The sequence below is a fragment of the Gossypium raimondii genome, chromosome 2, assembly GCF_025698545.1.
Source record: "Gossypium raimondii isolate GPD5lz chromosome 2, ASM2569854v1, whole genome shotgun sequence".
Classification (NCBI taxonomy): Eukaryota; Viridiplantae; Streptophyta; class Magnoliopsida; order Malvales; family Malvaceae; genus Gossypium; species Gossypium raimondii.
Genome location: NC_068566.1, coordinates 29581000 through 29603547, shown reverse-complemented (window position 1 = coordinate 29603547; position 22548 = coordinate 29581000). Strand labels below are relative to the sequence as shown.

The 22548-nt window shown below is 32.5% G+C and overlaps 1 protein-coding gene across 1 annotated transcript; it reads right to left on the bottom strand.

Moving 5' to 3' along the window:
* Positions 1 to 17014: 17014 nt before the first annotated feature.
* LOC105788193 (cytochrome P450 78A9) lies at positions 17015 to 19677 on the bottom strand. Its single transcript, XM_012614961.2, has 2 exons — positions 18636 to 19677; positions 17015 to 17897 (listed from the first exon to the last, which is right to left on the bottom strand). The coding sequence occupies exons 1-2, from the start codon at positions 19599 to 19601 to the stop codon at positions 17271 to 17273; spliced, it is 1593 nt and encodes a 530-aa protein (XP_012470415.1). The 5' UTR covers positions 19602 to 19677; the 3' UTR covers positions 17015 to 17270.
* Positions 19678 to 22548: the final 2871 nt, after the last annotated feature.

Genomic DNA, 22548 nt, shown 5'->3' with positions numbered 1-22548 from the left:
AAGCAAATTTTGCATTTTTCTCCCCTTTTTTGTAATATAAAAAAGAATGTTTGCTTGAAAAACTAGGGGAATAAGGGCACAATACTTAAACATTTGAAGACATTAAGAAAAAAATGAAGCAACCAAAGACAAACAAAAGAAAAATAAACAATGGCAGTACATTTTAAACAAAAGCATCCAAATGCAATAAAGATAAAAAAAAAATCCCAAAGCAACCAAATATACAACCAATATTAATATCCCAAATATCCAAAGAAAGACAACCAAGAAACTCAAAAGAGTGATATAATCCAACCAAAAAGCACATAAAAATCAACCAAGAAGTGAGGTCCTAATCGTCTGATGGTGGGGGAAACCGAGAGGCCAACTTATTGATGCGCTAGTTTAATAGATTGTAGCGATCGCTGAGATATCGATATCGATAAAATAGTTTATAGCATGACCGGGGTCTACACTTACGTTAATTCTAAGGGTACAAAAAATATGAGAAAGGAAAGTACCGTAACGTAAGGTTTTGTTTCTAGACATCGGTAACCTAACAATCCCGAGAAGGTTAAGAAAAATTATAGAGGCTAAATTGAGGGGATGGTTGGTTCTAAAGCAATGCCACATCCAATAATCAGTGTGGCCAAAGTCAAAATGTTTATTGGTTGGGGCAACGATCTATGTGAAAATAAGATGAATGATACAATCATGAATGTCCATGTCGTAGTCTATATAATCATTGGTCCTAGTTAAGGAAGTATTGTATGAGCCGATATGATGTTCATCACCCTCATTGGTGATAGAAAGTTAAGAGAGAAGGTTTCGACAGAGACAATAATCTCTTGGCCCATGACGAAAGAAGTAATGGATTGAACTAGGTGTTCGGGTCATGTCTAAGTTTGGCGTTGGAGTAAAACGCTCGAACAAGGTTGTCATAGTAGGGGCCCCTAAGTTGGAGACATTCGAGCCAACCCCAATCGCGAAGTTGGTCAAGGTATTTGAATTGAAGGGTATTTGCTAAAAAATTTAGATCAACGGGACCAGAGATTTGAATAGCATGGGTTGCAAAATAGGTGTTACATTTTTCGAGGGCATCATTGTCCTCGAAACATTCAATTACCAAATGGTGATCTAAGGGAGCGGAAGAGGACTCACCTCTAGCGCGTTTAGGTGTGGGACGCTTACGGGATGTATGGGGAGGCATGTTATCTAAGGATGGGTAGACTAAGGTTTAAGGGGTCGGTTTAAGAAGTGTACTTGCAGAAAAAAAGTAATATGAACAATTGATATCCCCAATTGCAGCAGATGCAAAATTTTTAAAAAAAATTGATGCATGTGATGAATTTATTTTAATAAAAACCTAAAAATAATAGCATACAATATCTATAAAAATATACCTAAAAGGACTATGCCCTAACTATGTTCTTCTAAAACTAATATATATAAAAATTTTAAAAAATTAAAAAAATTAGGGTTTATCTTTAAAATGTGAGAAATGATGAAAATGTGGGAACTTTTGGTAGAAAACTTGTTGAAAATGAAGTGGGAGGCACATAAGAGACAAGATTAAGTAAAGAAGTGAAGAAAAATGGTGGAAAGTGGGGTTGGAGAAGTGGGGACCGAAAATGAGGGAGGGTAGGGTTAAGGAAGAAGATGAGACTTTTAAAAAAATAGGTTTTCTTTTTAAAAAAACGCTACTGGGGCATATATATATATGCCCACATCTACCAATACTTGTCCTCTTCTACCGGTAGAAGTCTACAAGTTTCGGTAGATGTTTACTTCTACCGATATCTCATGAACACAAACCTAAAAATATCATTTTGGCACAATTCTACCGATACATCCTATGTACTACCGAAACAACTAACCAGAAAATGAAAATTTATAAGGAAAATGTACAAAAACAAATAGATAACATAGGTAAAATCACATAATACCATGTTTAAACAAATATTTATAGGAAAATCAAGTAAAAATATGCTTGAGTGCAATCAAAAGGTGAAAAAATATTTACTAACATACTCAAATTTTGATCTATGATAAAAAAAATGTCTAATTTAATTATATAACATATTAACAATATTTCAAACAAGGAATTTACAAGTTTACAAGTATAATCAAGTAATGTATACAAAGCATGCATAAAACAAAACAAGTGTCTAAGAATGTCAAGAAGATTATACAAGAAGCTTATGAAGGCATGTTCATTAGTCCTAACTCTCCCCTAATTATCCAAAATCTCTCCTTATCTAAAGGCTTCGTAAAAATATCGACTAGTTGATGCAAAATATCTACTAACTCTAGTACTATGTCACCTCTTTGCACATGATCTCTAATGAAATGGTGTCTTATTTTTATGTGCTTTGTTCTAGAGTGTTAGACGGGATTTTTGGTTAACAAAATAGCACTAGTCTTATCACACCTTATAGGAATGTGATCCATATCAATTCCATAGTCAAGTAATTGTTGTTTCATCCAAAGAATTTGAGCACAACAACTACCTACATTAACATATTCCGCTTCGGTTGTGGACAAAGCTACACTATTTTGTTTCTTAGAGAACCACGAAACAAGCATGTTTCCTAATAATTTACATGTTCCGGAAGTGCTTTTTCTATCTAACTTGCATTCTCCAAAATATGCATCAGAGTAAGCATGCAAACTAAATGATAAATCTTTAGGATACTAAAGTCCTAGGTTTGGAGTGTCCTTAAGGTACCTAAAGATTCTCTTAATGGCTTGTAAATGTGACTCCTTAGGAAATTATTGAAATCTAGAGCATAAACAAGCATTAAACATTATATCTGGTATACTTTCGGTAAGATAAAGCAATGACCCTATCATAGACTTATAAAGTTTAGTGTCAACACATTTACCTCATTCATCTTTATCAAGCTTTGTTATAATGCTCATTGGTGTTGATTAAAGTTTCAAGCCCTCCTTTTTAAACTTCTTGAGCATTTGCTTGATGTATTTGGCTTGATTGATGAATATGTTATTTTTAGTTTGCTTGATTTGGAGCCTCAAAAAGAAGTTGAGCTCACCTATCATGCTCATCTCAAATTCACCTTGCATAATCTTAGAAAATTCTTGACAAAAAGTTCATTAGTAGCACCAAATATAATATCATCAACATAAATTTGTACTACTGAAATTTGGAAACAAAATTTGGAAAGTCTTTCATACCAAGCTCCTAGAACTTGTTCATAAAAACTAAATACAAAGTCATTTTCAATTAAAAATTTGGAAAGTTTTTCATACCAAGCTCTAGTAGCTTGCTTCAAAGCATATAAAGCATTGGAAAATTTGAAACATGATTTGGAAAATTTGGATTTTCAAAATCGAGAGGTTATTTAACATAAACTTCTTCATTTATGAAACCATTTAAAAATGCACTTTTGACATCCATTTCAAAAAATTTGAAATTGTTTAAACATGCAAAAGCTAATATCATCCTAATGGCTTTTAACCTAGCTACCGGTGCATAAGTTTCATCATAGTCTATACCGTCCTCTTAGCTATATCCTTTGGCAACTAATCTAGCCTTGTTTCCAAAATTTGTTACCATTTTCATCAAGTTTATTTCTAAAGACCCATTTAGTTCCTATAGTTGGATGATCACTAGGTCCATCAACTAAATTTCATACTTGATTTCTTTCAAATTGATTTAATTCTTCTTTCAAATTGATTAATTCTTCATGCATAGACATTATCCAAAATTCATCATTTAAGGCATCATCAATGTTTTTAGGTTCTATGCAAGAAATGAAAGCAACATAATTACAAGTATTTCTAATTGAAGATCTAGTAATTACCCTTTTAGATGGATCACCAATGACGTGTCCATCCTTAACATATCAAAGCTCTCTTGGGTGTCTAGATTCTCTTTCAACGTAAGTTGGTTATTAGAGTTCATCAATTTTAAGTTCTTGAAGCAACTCACTTACGCCTTAATCTGCGTGTGATGCTTGATTTTGTTCAACTTTATATATTTCTACATCATCAAAATCAATAGATTCCTTTCTAGAAAGAGAGTTAGATTCATAAAAAAAATATGTATAGATTCTTCTACAACAAGGGTTCTCTTGTTAAATATTCTATAAGCTTTAGAATTTGTGGAATAACTAAGAAAAATACCTTCATCACTTTTGGCATCAAATTTTCCTAAATTTTTTTTTCCATTATTCGAAACAAAGCATTTGCAACCAAAAGAATAAAAGTGGCTTATGTTTGGCTTTTTTCCTTTAAAAAGTTCATAAGGAGTTTTCTTCAAAATAAGTCTTACCATAGCTTCATTTATAATATAGCAAGAACTGCTTATGGTTTCTACCCAAAAATATCTTGGCAAAATATTTTTATATAACATGGTTCTAACCATTTCTTCTAAGGTCCTATTTTTTCTCTCAACAAGTCTATTTTGTTGAGGGGTTCTAGGTGCCGAAAAATTGCGACTAATACCATGTTCATTACAAAAATTATTAAATCTAAGGTTTTCAAATTCTTTTCCATGATCACTTCTTACACTTGAAATTGAATATTTCACTTAGTTTTGAATCATTTTACAGAAAGTAATTTTTTTTCTAAAGTTTCATCTTTTGAAAACAAAAAAGAAAACCCATGTAAATGTAGAATAGTCATCAACAATAACAAATTCATATTGTTTACCTCCTAAACTCATAGTTCTAATGGGTCCAAAAAGGTCAATATGAATAAGTTGGACTATTCTAGATGTAGAAACTATATTTTTAGATTTAAAAGATGTTTTCCTATGTTTACCTTTAGCACATGCATTACATACTTTATCAAAGTCAATAGAAAAGTTAGGCATGCCAACAAGTTCATTTTTAATAAGCTTTGAAATAACACTCATGCTCGCATGTCCCAATCTTCTATTCTATAGCCAACATACATTTTCATTAGTAGCCATAAAGCAAAAATTAGAGGAAGATATGTCATCAAGATGCAGCATAAAAATATTATCTACCCTATGTCCTACAAAAAGAATCATATTATTTACAATATATATAACTTTGCACCCATTAGACTCAAATATTACTTTGAATCCCTTGTCACAAAGTTGAAGGATGCTAAGGAGGTTATGCTTAAGACCATTGACATAAAACACATTTTTAATAAGAGTGGAAGAATTTATACCTATAGAACCAATACCTTCAATAAGCCCTTTGGAGTTATCACCAAATGTAACTTCTACTTTATTCTTTGGCATTAGTTCCATGAAATGGCTTTTGTCACCGATCATATGTCTAGAGCACCACTATCAAGGTACCATGAGCTCTTCTTAGAGTTGCTTGCCTTGAAGCAATGCTCTTCCTCCTATAAACACAAATTTGAACTTTGGATTTTGGTACCCAAACTTTATTAGTTCCATTAGCATTAGTATTAACAATTGTTGTCCCCTTAGGAATCCACTTATTTAAAGCATCCTCATTTTGAGATGTGTTTAATTCTTTTGGAATCCACACACTCTTAATGAGTTTGCTCCAAGATGTGAGCTTCCGTAAATGACATACTTGTCTATCATGCCCCTTTTTGTGATAATGTGTGCATGAGAGTGAGGCGTCATAAATATAGCTTGGTTTTTTCTCAAAGAAATTTTTAAATTTGCTTTCCTTTTGTAAATGTACAAAACCTAAGCCACTCTTGTTAAACACGGCTTTTTGAGATTCACGCATATCATTTAGTTTTTGTTGCCCTATATGAATATGACTCGACTTTTTGCACTCATAGAAAATGATTAAGTCATTTTCCTTCTTGCTTGGTTCACTCTTAATGATGTCTCTTCTTGGGAATCTTTTAACTTTGTTAAACTTCATGAACTTTTTGAATTTTTTTTGCAAACATAGCCATCTCTCCCTCCTCCTCCTCATCATTGCTAGAGTGTTCATCCTTTTTACAAGTTGTTGATTTAAAGGCAACTCCCACTTTCTTTGGAGCTTCTTTGATTTCTTGTGCATTGTGGTTGATCTTTATTTCATATGTAAACAAGTAACCGATGAGCTCATCAAGGGAGAGTGAGCTGAGATCCTTTGATTCTTCTATTGACGTCACTTTAGCTTCCCAAGACGTTGGGAGACTATTCAACATCTTCTTCACCATCTCCTTGTTGGGGATAGATTTTTCCACGGGCTTTGAGACCATTGATGATGTGGGTGAAGTGATCGGACATCTCATTGATTCTTTCTTCTAGTTTTGCCTTAAACAACTCATAATCAAGGGTGAGAAGACTTATCTTGGACTCCTTAACTCTACTTGTCCCTTCATGGGTGACTTCAAGCTTGTCTCATATCTCTTTTGCATTGTCACACAATGAGACTCTATTGTACTCATTTGGACCAAGAGCACAAAATAGAGTGTGCATAGCTTTTGCATTTAAATGCACATTCTTGATATCATTATCATCTCATTCACTCTCTTCTTTTGGGACAATAACACTTTTGACCTTCGTTATTAGAATGGATGACCTATTTTTAATTATCCTCTAAACTGCATAGTCGTTAACTTGGATGAAATGTGTCATTCTTATTCTCCAGTATGAGTATTTGGTACCATTGAATAAAGGAGGCCTCGTGGTGGAATAACATTCTCCCAATATTGTAGAATTTTGCTCCAATGCCACGAAGCAAACTTCTTAACTTGTGGCTTCCATCTTTGATAACTTGAAGATCTTTTCTTTTACTGGTAAAATCGTCTATATAGTTCTAGTTCTGATACCAATTGTTGAGATCGAAATACACCAAGAGGGGGTGAATTGGTGTTTTAAAAGGCTTTCAGGAAATGGAAAAAATCAAACTACTCAAGAAATTATAGTGGTTCGACCTCAATTGCCTACATCTACTACCTTAGCTTTTCTCAACTAAATATTTCCCGAATCCACTGGACTTGAACCTTTAATAATAAGGTTTAACCTTACAAATCCCTTTAAGATAGAACCACTTCCCTTTAAGGTTTTCTACCCAAAACCTTAAGTAACACCTCACAAATGAGAGAAAAATATGATGAATAAAATGATACCTCTAAAAGGTAGATAATCAACAATTAAGCACTCTCACACAGAGTTACAACACTTGAAAGAATATAGAAAACTTAACCCACAAGTGTGTACAAGAAATATTTAGTAAAAGATTGAGAAATATTGGAAAATTAAGTTATTGGAAGTTAGACACTTGTTTCTTGTCTTTTGTTGACTTCAATTGGGAGCCTTGACCTTGTATTTAAGTCCTCTAACAACCTTGTGGACGTTTGTAGCTGTTAGAAACAAATTAAACTAGTTGTAGCCATTAAAACCAGCATTAAATATAGTCTGCAGCTTCGTTGTACAGGTAGAAGGAATCTTGTATCAATAGAAGGCTTTCCAAAAAATGATTGTTGGTCTCGTTCTATCGACATAAGTTCCCTTGTATCAGTAGAACTGTGAGGGTTTCATTTGGTATCGGTAGAACCAATTAGAGTACTGATAGAAGTGTAGGGGATGCTAAACTTTGGCTACTATCTTGACTTATTTCAGTATAAGTCTTCAAGGTATCAGTAGAACTTTGGTGGTTTCAACTCGTATCGGTAGAAGCCATCAGAGTTTTGGTAGAAATGTAGGAAAGGATGAACCCTAGCTACTGTTTTGACTTGTTGCGGTATAAGTCCTCAAGGTAGCGGTAGAACTCTGAGTATATCGATAGATCTGACCAGGGTATCGATAGAAGTCCTAGGCCAAAACTATCTTGCTTACTGGAGTACGTTCTATCAATAGAAGTTTGAGTTGTATCGGTAGAACCCAGAGTTGTATCGGTAGGACTGGAAGTTTTACCGGTAGAATTTTTTAGCCTTTTCATGGTTATTTTCATCTTGAGTTCTACCGATACTTTTCCACCTATGTATCGATAGAAGTCCTTCAGACTTCAAAATCTCATTAAAAGATAAGTTAATTCAAGGCTTTTTAACAATTTATTTTGTCCAACACTTTGAAAATAATTTTCATGACTTATTAACAATTTTTTGCAAATTTAAGTAAGGGATTTTAATATTCTTTTGTTATATCAAAATACTTGAAAAACTAGAACTAACACTCGATATATTCAATATTTTTATTCAAAGTTTTTAATTATTTCTAAAATACCTTATACCCGACTCGATTTACCGGATCCGAATGTAGGATGTCACAATACTTACATACTTAATAAAATTGTTCAGCTGAAGAAAAACTAGGATGCACTTTTTATTTATTTAAAAAAAATTCTAAGTCAAAAGATTTGAATGAAACGTTTATCCTTTATAACAAATTCTTCAAAGCAGTATAAAACATTACAACTTAGATGTTTGATAAAACTGATATATCTGTGGCGTGTAATACTATTCATCATTTGAAAAGATATTCCCAAAATGTCCCTCTATATGCATAATATCGCACTACAGTCATCCACCTTGGCGTATTGTCCCTTATGGCAAACTGGTTCAACTCAAGAACATGCACTACAAATAAACACCTATAAGTTCAATAGAACTTAATGAGTCTCAACCAATTTTACCTTTAAATGATAATGTTGAATTCCTCGACTTAAGAATTTTGGACTTCTTTTTAGATTTTGGAGGATACTTTTCTAATTCCTAGCGGATAACTACACGCCAACTTTTAACTCGATCACCTTATACATGTTACACTCAATTGGTGGATTACTGACTTCCCACCTTATAACGGATCTTATTTCGCAACTGCTTGAAGATAGAAATTGGATACATTTCTCATAATGATATACCTACAAACATTACTCTTGGGGGATTCATTTAATGGCTTTGGCAGCTGTCAGAATACCAATCATGCCATATATTCATGTCGATCCGGACAATGAATTTGGTTCGATGAAGGTAATATTTTAGATCACCCAATGGAAGTTTAGATAACTTCATATACAGAAGGGAAAAACTTCCAGATTTGGCGAACACTTACATCATCCATAATTACTTACATGTTGAGCTCTCTTTCCGACCTAGTGAGTTACTATGATGGATTCATCAGTCGAGTACTTTGCCGATGACACCTTCAAAACATGCCTAAAAAGCATAATCAATTCTCACCACTAAGGCGGACTAACAACTCGCCACTTAAGCGATACAGAATTCGCCAAACTATCGTGTTTGACAATATGGACTTTCCTAAACTCAACATCACCTAAGGTTTGCCCATCATTGCCCCCGAGACACGTAGAAACCCTAGTAGACAAATGCGACTCATCTGTCATTCCTAGAATGTGACATAGCCATGGTCTTTTCACATACCTGCCACACTAGACTTTTCTCATTTTTACTGTCCCGACAGACCTTGTGTTTACAATCCCGATAGACTACATTTTTCCACACTAATCTTTGTGTTTACTATTCTGACGGATGACATCAAAGCACCATCGTAAGGTCCATCATCGTATTACCTTCCCGACACTCCGCCCGAACCCCCTTATTGCCAACTGTACTTGGTCTTTCATAACTCAAATAACATAATGGATGCATGTAACATCCCTAACCCGTATCCGTCACTGAATTAAGGTTACAAGGCATTACTAGACAAAACACAGATCAACATAGTCATTTATTATTTTTATACACATGGTTATATCAACTTCTATACCATATAACTTCTAAATCCAATATCAATCATCTACCAAATCATGTTAATTAAATACAGTTTGATGTCCGAACCACATAACTTTAATATTAATGGCATTCATATAATTCATTAGATAAATCAAACATAACATTTCGTAACTTCGTACAATCATACAATAAAGCCATTCAAACTAAATAACTATAATTATTATGCAATCACATATGAAACTTTAGTAATAATGTAACTTTGGCCGAACATATTATTGATGTATATATATATGTATAACGTGCATACCTATTTTAAAATTTAACATTATCTTGATACTTTTTAAACTATCCATTTAAGCTACCCAAAACATATATAAATCATAATCATCATTTACCATTTAGATCTGTACCAAAACAATTACCAAAACAATCATGAAACATATTCAATACTTAACATTTAACAACCGAACTTACATGACTAAACATTCAAACATAATATATGTATATATATATATTTGACACCACAAACCGAATCAAATTAACTAAGCCACAAATGATCATATCAATAGTATCTCAAATTCACATGAATTAAAACCAACCAAATAACTTATGTTCAACTGAATCATTATTTATATATTCGATTCCCAAATTCAAACTCATATGACCAAACCAAACTACCATAAAACATAACCATAATTTATTATCTCCATTCACATCTAAATAATCAACCAAATATAATGACATAACCATTATTTAACCTATGTTTCACATACCATAAACACACTTTTAAAGTGAGCTACTTTCATAGCCGATTATAGACCAAGCTTTTCATTGTCCAATACCGAATTATATTTCAAAATGTCACAAGCATATATATAATGGACCATTTCTCCATAATAAGCTCAAGTAATAAGCAAATACCAAAGTAAACTAATCATAAGCCACATATACGTATATCATTGCTTCATACTGCAATCAAATTCTAAACACACCACATAATCTATACCATGACCGAAAATGCATTAACATGAACATCATTAACAATCAAAACACATTTATATATCAAGATTACTACACACATATATCATGACCAAAATTACTTAAACATTAGAACATTAACATGAAGATTGAGCCATTTTCGCATGGCTAAATATATATACAAATTTTGAGACCAACCAAAACAAATGCTAGCCTATACATGTCATATGTTCAAAGTTTCAAGCTTTCAAAATACTGAAATAGAGATTGATAGTGTGACAGACTTTCTTGACGATCCCCGAGCTCGTAACTAGCTTTCCAAAAATCTAAAAAAATAACGAACAAACACACACACAGTAAGCTTATATTGCCTAGTAAGTTGTAAGCAAATAAATTATCAAATGAACAATAGCATAGTTATATCAATATGGCCGAACATGATCAAACTCATGCACATATTAGTCACACCTTTAACATGTATAATTCATATCATCATCTCAAGTATCATACTTACCTATTTTCATGAACATTTAATTTCGTACGTACTTGAGCCATTTAACTCGAGTTCGCACTTGATCTTAACTTAACACTGCCTGTTGAATCATTTGGAATCAATAAGGATACTCGGATAACTCAAAAAGCTCATACAATGCCAATGTCCCAGACATGGTCTTACATGTAATCAAATAACGATGCCACTGTCCCAGACAGGGTCTTACACGTAATCATATACGATGCCAATGTCCCAAACATGGTCTTACACGTAAATCGCAAATCGATGCCAATTTCCCAGACGTTGTCTTACACGATATCACATAACGGAATCCTATGGTTCGTACGGGCTTTCAGATGTCGTAATTCAATCGAATTAAGCTCGTAAACAATTTTCCCATACTTAAAAACAATTCGACATTTACACATATATTTATTAAAATTCAATTTGAAATTTATAATACATATACATTCAAATTTAACGGCATTTATTTACTTACAAACTTACCTCGGACGAAGACGAACGGACCAGAACGGCTATTCGACCACTTTTGATTTCCCCTGATCTAATTCCATTTTCTTTTGTTCTTGATCTATATAAATTCAAATTTGGCTATTTAATAACATATTTCATTCAATTCAAACCACAAAGACATAATTAGGCCATTTTGCACATTAACCCCTAAAATTTACATTTTTAACATTTTAGTCCCTATTTCATAAAATCACAAAATACACAAAATTTCATATTTCCCATGCTTGGCCGAATATTCAGATAGTTCATATAAGCCCATATCTTTCATTTATTTCACATTTTAACCCTTCAATTTCTCATTTTCACAAATTAGTCCATACTAAGCAAATTCATCAAAAATCACAATACAAAATATATTTATCTATCATCAAGCTTTCATATTTCACCATTTAACATCACAAAGCTTACAAAATAAACAATAGCATAACTTAAATTCATCATTAAATTCTAAAATTTAAGCATGGGCTTGAAAAAAACACAAAGCAACGGTATCAAAAACGTAAAAATTATCAAAAATCGAACAAATTAGATACCTAATTTAAGCTTCCAAGTGTGTCAAACTATTTAAGCAACCATGGTTTCTTTTTCTTTCAACTTTCAGCTAAAAAAGATGAGAATGCATGGCTATTTTATGTTTTGTTTATTTAATTCATAATAATATATCATTTACCATTTTGTCCATTAATTAAACATTATAAAATCATCAATTATAAGCCCAATACCGTCCATGCTATTATTCAATGGTCAAATTTCAACATAAGGACCCCACATTATAAAAGCCATAACAATATAGCACTTTAACAAAAAAACATGCTACTTTTTCATTTTACGCTATTAAGTCCTTTTATAAAATCGAGCACACAAACGATAAAATTTTCACACGAAATTTTCACACATATAAATTAACATGTTGTAGACACCAAAAATAATATTAAAATATTTTTCTAACTCGGATTCATGGTCCCAAAACCACTGTCCGACTAGGGTCTAAATCGGGCTGTACAATGCATCTACATAGATTTCACTCAGAATCTTAATAGAATCATACTTCCTAACACATAACTTCCCATGCATGCTTACCACACATTGTCATATTCATACAACGCGTCGTACACTTCAGAACATACATACAAATGCTTCAAAGAGAATAAACAAACATACATACTTACAACTTCTCAAGAATATATACGCATTGACCATAAAAGGAATCATTATAATATTATGCGCATAAGTCGAGTTTAGAGACTCACTAGACACCTACTTTTACTTCGACCTAGAGTTTTTGTTTTGATTGTCTTTCTCAATCTATTAGCAACAACTATTTACAGGATCATGAAATTTCCATTAGAATTCCCATTTACAGATAGTTTACTAACGTTTCAACTATGTGCAACCCCCGTACAAGGCCTTTAACTCACACCTTACTGTTCTTACACCTTTCATCATCTATTATTCATCAACACTCATAAGATACAAGGCTATAAGACTTACCAGAAGGTTGAGTCATCCATTTATTAAACAATGTCTTATCCCTACCTTATCGAAGAAGAAGAGACCATTTAGGTTAAAAGAAGAATCAGAACGTAAAATAGAAAGTAAAGTTATCTAGAATGTCTTCTCCCTTACTAGATATAAACTCCATGTCCCCTATTGTGGACTTTGACAAGTTATGATTCTTACCTAGCCCAAATCATCCTAATTTCGCACAAAAATCTAGATGAAGGTAAAGAGAATCCAACGAAGATCTTCATTACTATTTGATCAGTCATAGAGAGGGTCTAATCAATCAAATTAACTCCCAACTAATCCTGTTACGAAAACCAACTAGAACAATGCTTATGCAAACCTGGCATACTACACTTTGGTGGTGACTCACGTATGGCGTGGTCTTAAAGACAATCAAATCTACTACAACTTTCTCATACACTTGATAGGCTCTTTGTGCTCAGCCAGTACTCTAGGCGTACTCTTCCTTGGGCGTAATATTTCTTTGCTTGAAGATACCTTGTAACTAAATCCTTAGATACCATTAACAGGTGGATACTTTAGCTCTAGTATGTGTCAATACTTTGACTCGCCATCAAGCCGACAGGGTGGAGAATTATGCTACCATAGTGCGCCAAACAATTTACATACATACCTTACCCAACTTTTTGGATTTGCAGCTTTTGAGGTGTGACAATTTCTTAATTATTTAAATTTCAATTTAATAGTTAGAGTTTCATATGAGATGTAGATCAAAACTAAAGGTTTATAGTAAATGGAAATACGAGAAAGAAACATCAAATTCAAATTTACACAATATTAAATGTTAGAAATTCTAAAAATACAATATAAGGGACAATATCATGCTTTTGTTTAACCCTCTTTTAATATCCTACCAAATTTTGGATGTTATATAGGGCCTATTATACACTTATAATAATAATTTTACTTCTAATAACATTTGAAATTTAGATCATATTTAATGTTTTCTAATTTTCAAATTAAAAACTATTATATTAATAATATTATTAATTAGTGAGATTTATATAATATCTTTAATAAAATTTAAAATATTATTTCATTTATTAAATTTTATTTTTATTTATAAAATATGATGAATAGAATTTTATGTAAAATTTAAATATTTTATTAAAATGGTATCTTAACTATTTTTTTTGTTATAGATAACATGTTGTTATAGATAACTAATTTAGTAAAGAGTTTATTTTATAGGTTATGACTATTGTTGTTATGGGAAAAATTGTTAGAAAGGGTATATGTTATAAGAGAGTTTATTATATGATAATGGCATAGTTAGATCAGGGCTTATTTGGACATAAGTTACGGATGACAATGAAGCAAGGTGAGAACATTTGTTTCCAAATCCACCATTGCTTTACAAGTGACATACTCTATCCAACTAACCGCATTACTATGTTATGGATGTATAATCTTGAGTCACTACTATTTTCATGAATGTTGGATAGATTCATGTTCATATTGTCAAAATTTGATCTTAATAATAATAGAACTCGGCGCAAAATCTCCTCTTGTGATATGAGTTACCACCCCTTGATCACTTTTTGAAAGAAATATAGAAGGGGTAATGCAGTTTCTGAAATTTGAACATGACAATTGATTCAATTAAAAATTCATTCAATTAAAGTCTATTTAAGAATATATATTATATCACAAAACCCTGTTAATATTCTATACATGTGTCAGCAAATGAAATGATTTGCTAAATTTAAAAAAAATTAACAGTGTCATTAGAGAGACTATTTTGTTTAACTAAAGCCAAGTTGAATGCTTAAATATATTTTAATTGATTGAATTCAATCCTAATATGGAAACAATTATCAATATCAATGATTAATTTAAACAAAAAATTTAATCCCTAATATGAAAACAATTATCAAGTTCAAGCCAGAGTGCATCAACCTAACATAGAATTCACAACTTTATTTATACAACAAACATACAAGGATTACATGGTAATTTTATATTTTTAATAGTTATATAAAAAAGCATTTAGAATTCATTCTATGATAAAAATCTATATTTTTACTTTATTTTAATAGTTATGTTTAAAAATAAAATAATACACAATTTCGAAACAAAACAGCGCATGCAATGGCGCAAGAGGGTTTAAGTCGAGATGAGGATGGCTTATGAGTTGAAGAAGCTCTGGCGTTGGTAGAAGTGGTGGCTGCAGAAGACTGTCATCTTCATGACTCACCATAGAGCTGTTGATTCTCTTTAAAGGACAGTGGGGATTTGCTATTTGAAGACCCCATTTCTTGTTTTGATTGCTCTCTATTCAGTATTGTTAATGTTTTGTTTGAGCAGCTGCCGGTCGGAATCCCATGGCAGAGGGTTTTCATTTCGTGTTTTCCTTTTGATTGTTGGTTTATTTATTTATCTTTTTACTTTGTTTAATTCTTTAATAAAGAGGCTGACTTTTGATATAAATTTTTTTTTATTAATAATGGAAAAGCAAAGGAAATGTTCCATCCATACAAATACAATGATGTGAATGACAAAATTTCCATTATTGCTAACAAGTTTATAGCTAAGAGTAAAAGTTGTTGAATACCGTCTTACAACAATGGAATATCGATTTTTTATCTGCGAAAAGAGCTGAAACTTAAGCTTATGCTTATTATACTGAGAACCGGATAGATAAGCAACCAATGGATGTTCCGCCATTTTAGCTGCTGCTTCATCACCTACCCCATTTTTATCTTTTCGATATTTGTATAGTTGGCGCAGCCTTTCAGCTGTCAAAGGATAGTATAATTAGTCCTTTTTGGATACACATTTCGTCGTCGTATGTATAATTAAGTCGATTCTTGAAATGCACAGTGTTGTCCACTTTCACTTCTCCCTGGAGTTTTAAAAATCAAAGTGCCATCGACAAAAACTGCAGACCTGTTGTTTTGTTTTACTAATTAAATCCAACTATTTGCTGCAATAACGTGAAGACTTCCTTTTACTGAATTGTCATGTCCGCATCATATTTTCCTGGCCCACTGCCATAGAAACATTACTTGTATGCTCTTTGAATTTGAATAGAGGCTCAGATACAAATATGTATTCTATTTATTTTTTAAAAATGTTATATTTTCCTATTTATATCTCAAAATTATCTTCAAACATATTTCACGGGAAAAACCATGGTAACAATATAATGGAGGTCAATATATTAAAAGCTGGATTGAAATTTGATCATTATATTAAAAATAACAAATTATTTTCTATCGTTAGATTAAAAAGTAAATTGGTTCTTCTATTAAAAATTTAATCTATTTTTACTATTAAAAATTGGCCCATGTATGTTAGCATTAGATACACGTAACATGTCACATGTTATTGCCTGATTATTTTGTTAACCGTGATAGCTTTTAACAGTACAAAGAAATGAAAATATTAAAAGAAAGGACCAATTTTCTTTTTGACCTAATGTACAAGAAAATTGGTCCTTGTATGCCAACATGAGGTACACGTGGCATACCATATGTCACTGTCAAGTTATTCTGTCAGGCACACCAATTTTTAACAATACAAAGTGATGAAATTTTTAAAAGAAAGGTTCAATATGCTCTTTAACCTAACATACATATATTACTTTGCATAATTAATGCAGAAGATTGCATGTTACTTTTACCCAACAATATTAATCCAATGTGGGATTTATAAGCAAAACTATCTCACACTTATTATGTCTTAAATTTTTCAAAAAAAAAAATATTCATTTTACTATTTATGTCCAAAGTTTGTGGCTATTACTTCCAACAATGTTAATTCCAAAATTCAAATCAACATCTTCCTTTAAAATGCAATGTATCTTACCATTACACTCGAATCTTCTTAATAAAATTTTTAATATTTATATTAATATTCTCCTCTATGTCGTTACTTAATAAATTTAAAGCATGCTAAGCAAAATATATATATTTCAAGTCTACCATTTAAACAAAATAGTTACTACAATTTAAACATTGCTGCTATCTCTAGCTTATTGCTAGATCATTCATATAACAGCTATGTGTTGGTCAAAGATAAAAAGAAAAAAAAAAGAGCAATATTAAGATTAATAGATAGAGATTAGAGACCACAAGCTGGCTAAATTTACATTTTTATCTCGACCATATTATGATTATCTCTTCACTTATTGATTTGGTCCTGCTCTTTTTTATCTGAGCCTTGGGTGCACTTTGACCTTAAGTGGGTTAGCCATTTCGCATGAGAGCCTAAGCATTTCAGAGAGATCAACGACAGGGTTCTCATCTGATTGCACCCACACGTACTGATGCAACAAAGAGGCCACCCAAAAGGTCACGGTTGCCAGACCCAGAGTCTTTCCAGGGCAAGCCCTACGGCCTGAGCCGAATGGCGCCAGCCTGAGGTCAGACCCCAACACTGACACTACTTCCACGTCACCACTGTCCTTGGACACGAATCTCTCAGGCATGAACTTGAGTGGGTCCACCCAAACATCTGGGTCCCTTGTTATGGCCCACATGTTAACCATGGCTGTGGTCCCAGCTGGCACGTGATGTCCATCAACGGTTGTGTCCATGATTGACAAACGGGCCCATGATAGAAGTGGACCAGGTGGGTGCAACCTCAGAACTTCCTTCACCACAGCCTGTAGGTAAACCATTGATTGAACGTCTGGTTCCGTCAACGGCCCTGATTTTCCGACGATTTCATCAAGCTCACCCTGTACCTTTGATTGAACTTCAGGGTGGAGTACCATTCTTGCTAGTATCCACTCCATTAAAACAGCCACCGTATCGGTCCCTCTAAATATCATCTCCTGCGTAATGAAAGCAATGATTAGGACAATTAGAAAGCTATTAAATTATAAGCACAGCGAATAATATGTGTACGGTTGGCTGAAAAGCTTAACACAATGTGTGTACATATTAGAGGAATCTAATCAACAAAATGATCCCCAATCATCAACTCTTTTTGATATTTTTTCTATAATATATTTTGTATTAAACGTTAAAATACTAACACCAATTAATTACTCCTTTTGTGCTGTTGGTTTTAGAAAATAACATGCAAGAGAAAAAATGCAAATAAAAAATTAAATTATGTTAAGATAATTTTAAGGTTATATAAATGAGGCTTCATTTTCTCTTGCATGATGTTTACAAAAGAGTAAATAATTGAAGTTTTGTGATAGCAGGTCTCAATAACATCAACGGGATTTAGAGTTTTAAATTAAGATGCTTGCTTACGAATATATAATATTATTAATGGCACTCTACCAATAAAAACACTAAATACTATAATTTTATTACATAATAATAAATTTACTTTAATGAAAAATAAATTATTAGTTTTAAAAAAATTATAAAAGTCAACAGTGAGTATAATTATGTGAGTTGCGGCATTAAAGTTTTAATTTAAAAGTTGGAAGATATAAGGATTAAATTTATTTGGATGGGGATGACTATAAAGTTGTTTTTAGATGGTGCTATAAGTTAAAAATAATTTTAGTTAATTAATTTCCAAGAGGCAATAACTCAAAAGCCTTGTTGCTTACCCAAAGAACGGCAATCATATCGTTGTCGGAGAGCCTATCCGGTCCACTCAGAGAAAGTAAAACGTCCACGAAATCATGGTTTCTTTCCCCGCTTTTGAGCTTATGTTCTTCAATGATTCCTTTCACCAACTTGTTCACTTTGGGAACAAGCCCCGAGCATCGATGCCGGATTTTTTGAAGGTCCAAGCCACCAAGCCATGGGAGATGATCAGACCAATTGAGCTTCCCTAGTAACTCGTAACCTTCTTCAACGAGCCGGCTCAGTTCTTCGGTTTCACAATTTGACGAACTCAGTTGATAATTACACCCAAACACCGAGCGCATCATGTTATTAAGGGACGCTTTCTTTAGTATATCACGTACAGTGAACTCCCCACCGCGACTTGCTATCATGGACACCATTTGGGAGGCGATATCAAGCCTCTGTGAGGCGGTGGAGGTGATTTGTTTAGGCGAAAAAAGATGCGTCGCTGCAATTCTTCTTAGGGTTCGCCAGTAAACACCGTAAGGAGCGAAACCGATGGCTCTGTTGAACATTAGACTGTATGCTGATTGTTTCATTGGACGGTCAGCAAAAACAGAACTGTTGAGTATCTCTTTGGCCACATCAGGGTTGCATGTAATGATAACCCGTGTATCACCCAAGCTAAAGGCCATGAGTCGCTTGGCACTAAAATATATGGCTGCAGAACAAAGCTTGCGGTGAGCCAGGTTTATCATGAGGTCCATGCTTCCGAGAACCGGGAACCCTCGTGGCCCTGGAATAATGGTTTTTGTGGTTCCTTTTTGGCGCCGCCTGTAATACTTACCCCAAGCAGGGCCTCCAGGGTAGAACCAGAACCAGAGGGCCATGGCCAACCAAGCCATGCAAAGGGAAAGAAGAAGCAAAATGGTGTTTGAGGAAGAGAAAGTTTTGCATTTGGAAGCAAGAAACAAAACCCAGAAACAATCAGTTTTGGTTTCCATGAAGGAGGAAAGTGGGGCGGGGGAGGTAATGTTTGTATAGAATTTGAAGAATCAAGGTTTCCGTTTTTGGTGTTAAACTAAGAAATGGGAGGTCTGTTTATATAGAGGTTTTTGCGGAGTAATAAAATAACTCAGCTAATGTGTCAGGTTGATTATTAGAAATATTGTAATAATATTGAATTTTGAATTTTTAGGTGGAGAATTTATGTTCAAGTTTTAAAGATAATATTGTTGAGAGAAGTATTTATTAAAAGTGTTCATGAGTCAGGTTAGGATGGATTTAAGTTTGATTTTATTATATTTTATGTTTATTTAAGTTTTATCGACTCAAAATATAAGTTTAAAATTTTATCTAATTTTACTTATATTTGTAAATGGTTAACTCAAATTTATTTTAATCTTACACATACTATTTTTAATTTTTTACAAATGTTTGTATACTTTTTAATTTAATATATCTTCTTTTACTAAAGTTTTATATATAGACATCTCATCACTTTTTAATCTTTACATTATTGTAGTATATATTATCATATATTTAATTTTATGTGTTATAAATTACACAATATATAAAAATAACATAATATAATATATTTCAAATTAAAATAAAATAAATTGTGTTGGACTCAAGTCTTGAATGTTCGAATCTGTATCTGACCTATATATTTTTGGGCCTAATAATTTTAACTAAATCCCCAAAATTTTAACTAACTCTCGAGTTTTAACAAATAACTCAATCTACAATCATGTGTAGTAGCCGCTATCCAAGAGATTAAAATTTTATAATCTTAAAATCAACATTAAGAATAGTTTGATTATTAAAAAAAGTTATTAACTTCACAAAGAAAGAGCCGTAAAGATGTGGATATTTTCTTAACCAAGATTTCATAGATATAAAAAGTAATTTTAAGAAAGCTGTTCCTTTGTTTAAAAATCTAATCATAATCTAACGTGATTATGAGAAAATAAATTTAACTTTATAATGGAAATGAATAAAAACAAAAGGAAAAGTTAAGGATTTAAACATCAATGTCCGCCGCCACTAGCATAAATAACGGGAAACAGAGATTCGAGGAGCCCGTGCCCCACTCGCAATTCAGCTGGCGTGGTGGTTCATTTCTTAGAACAACCTAGGCCAAGCTTAGTCCATATCATAGACACCTAGCAAAGTTGCCATCCTTTTCGATCAATAGTATATTCCAGCCCCTTTTTGTTGTGCGAAGCTAAAGTGGCATTAAAGAGGGCAAGAGTACTATGAAATTATCTGTCTGTATTGGAGTTGAATTGTTTTTAACTTTTTCTATTAAAAATAAATAAATTAATATCTTTACATTAAATCAAAAAATAAATTAATTTTTTATTTAAAATTTTTATCTATTTTTATTATTAAAATTAACGTTACTAATAAAATAATTAGACAGTTATATTAGATATATCATGTTTACTTCATGTTGATATAATTAATCGATTTTAACAATAAAAATAGATAGAACTTAAAAACTCTCATATACTTGATCTAATGTACAAAAATTAAATTATCCATTTTTTAAGTAAAGAAAATAAAATATAAATTGACTCTTATTATAAATACCTCAAAAATACTTTTACCTAATAAAAAGTTAAAAGGGTGTTTCAATTGAAAATGAACAGGGAAGTTAATGGCCATGTACATGAAAGTGAGTGACCCAACCTGAAAGCAAAAAAAAAAAAAATTATGAAGCACGCATAAAGATCTTTCAAGTTGATGATGCGGAAAAATCTTAAACAGCAGCCGAGTAAATTATTATTATTATGAACAACACATGTCTGGTGACGATGCTATCGTACGTGTGTCTTCTCAAATGAACCCACGAGATCTTTGGCATGGGATTTGGGCACTGACCCGGTTTCGCCTCTACCTCAACCCCACGTCGACCACCTTGCTCCGATTACACCACGTGTTCCATGCACTCTCTCACTTCACTCCAATGGGCAATACCCCCATCCATTTCTACTTCACTCCACGCGTCTATTTAAGGTGGCTGTCATAAAAGAAAGGGTGTTTTTCTATTATATAAATAGCCTTTTCCCCCATTGTTTGGTCTCAATCATGTGCCCTTAACATCAAGGGACATTCTTGTCATTTTGTGTTTTATTATTATTATTTTTGTTCAATGACATTGTTGTCATTTTCAATCCTATAGGACAGAGTTGGTACCAGGTGGTCAAAATTAATGCTGATTATTGGGAGTCTTAGATGTTTTAAAGCAAATCAAATCCTGTGTTAGATTTGTTTCAGGTTAAGGTTTAATTATTTAATTTGGTGATATCCTATCTATCATGTTATCTCACTCTAATTTTCTATTACAAAAAAAAAAAGAGAAAGTTTGTGGTTTGAAACCCAATCCAATTTTGTCATTTGGACGTTATATCCATGGAGTATTTTATTCTAATTTTATAAGCTTTATGACTTCGTTTAAATGAAAATTTTGGTTTTGTCATATTTCTTATATTTCCAAATCGAAACTCTTATTTTTTTTTCTTAGGGTTTCTGAAGTTTTCATTAACTTAAAATTGTTCTATATTTCTGTTTGTCTCTAATTTCCATACTCTGCTTTTCGGGTTAGTTTATTTGGCAAAGAAAGCTCTATTTCCCTTTTACATGCAAAATCATATATAGGTTTACATGAGAAATGAAATGTTACAAATGAGAAAGTTCCGTTATCTGCAACAATGACGTTCATGGACAAGGTATGCCAATGGTGAGGAAGGAGTAGATAAGTTTATTGACATTTTGGTAGCTATTTATAGAGGTTACATAGCTCATGAAACCACAAAGAGAATACCAAAAAAAAAATTGAAATAAAAGAGAAGATGAAGGAAATTCAAAAGAATAACAAGAAGAAATCAAAACAAAATAATTGTTGTTATGGACTAAGTCAATGGTTGTCATTACGCTCCCGCAAGT

Bases quoted from the DNA above. Each gene is read 5' to 3' on its own strand.
- LOC105788193 (XM_012614961.2), bottom strand. From the start codon at position 19,601: ATGGAAACCAAAACTGATTGTTTCTGGGTTTTGTTTCTTGCTTCCAAA. The intron at 17,898-18,635 runs GTAAGCAACAAG...TTCATTACGCAG, and splicing joins ATATGATTGCCGTTCTTTGG to GAGATGATATTTAGAGGGAC.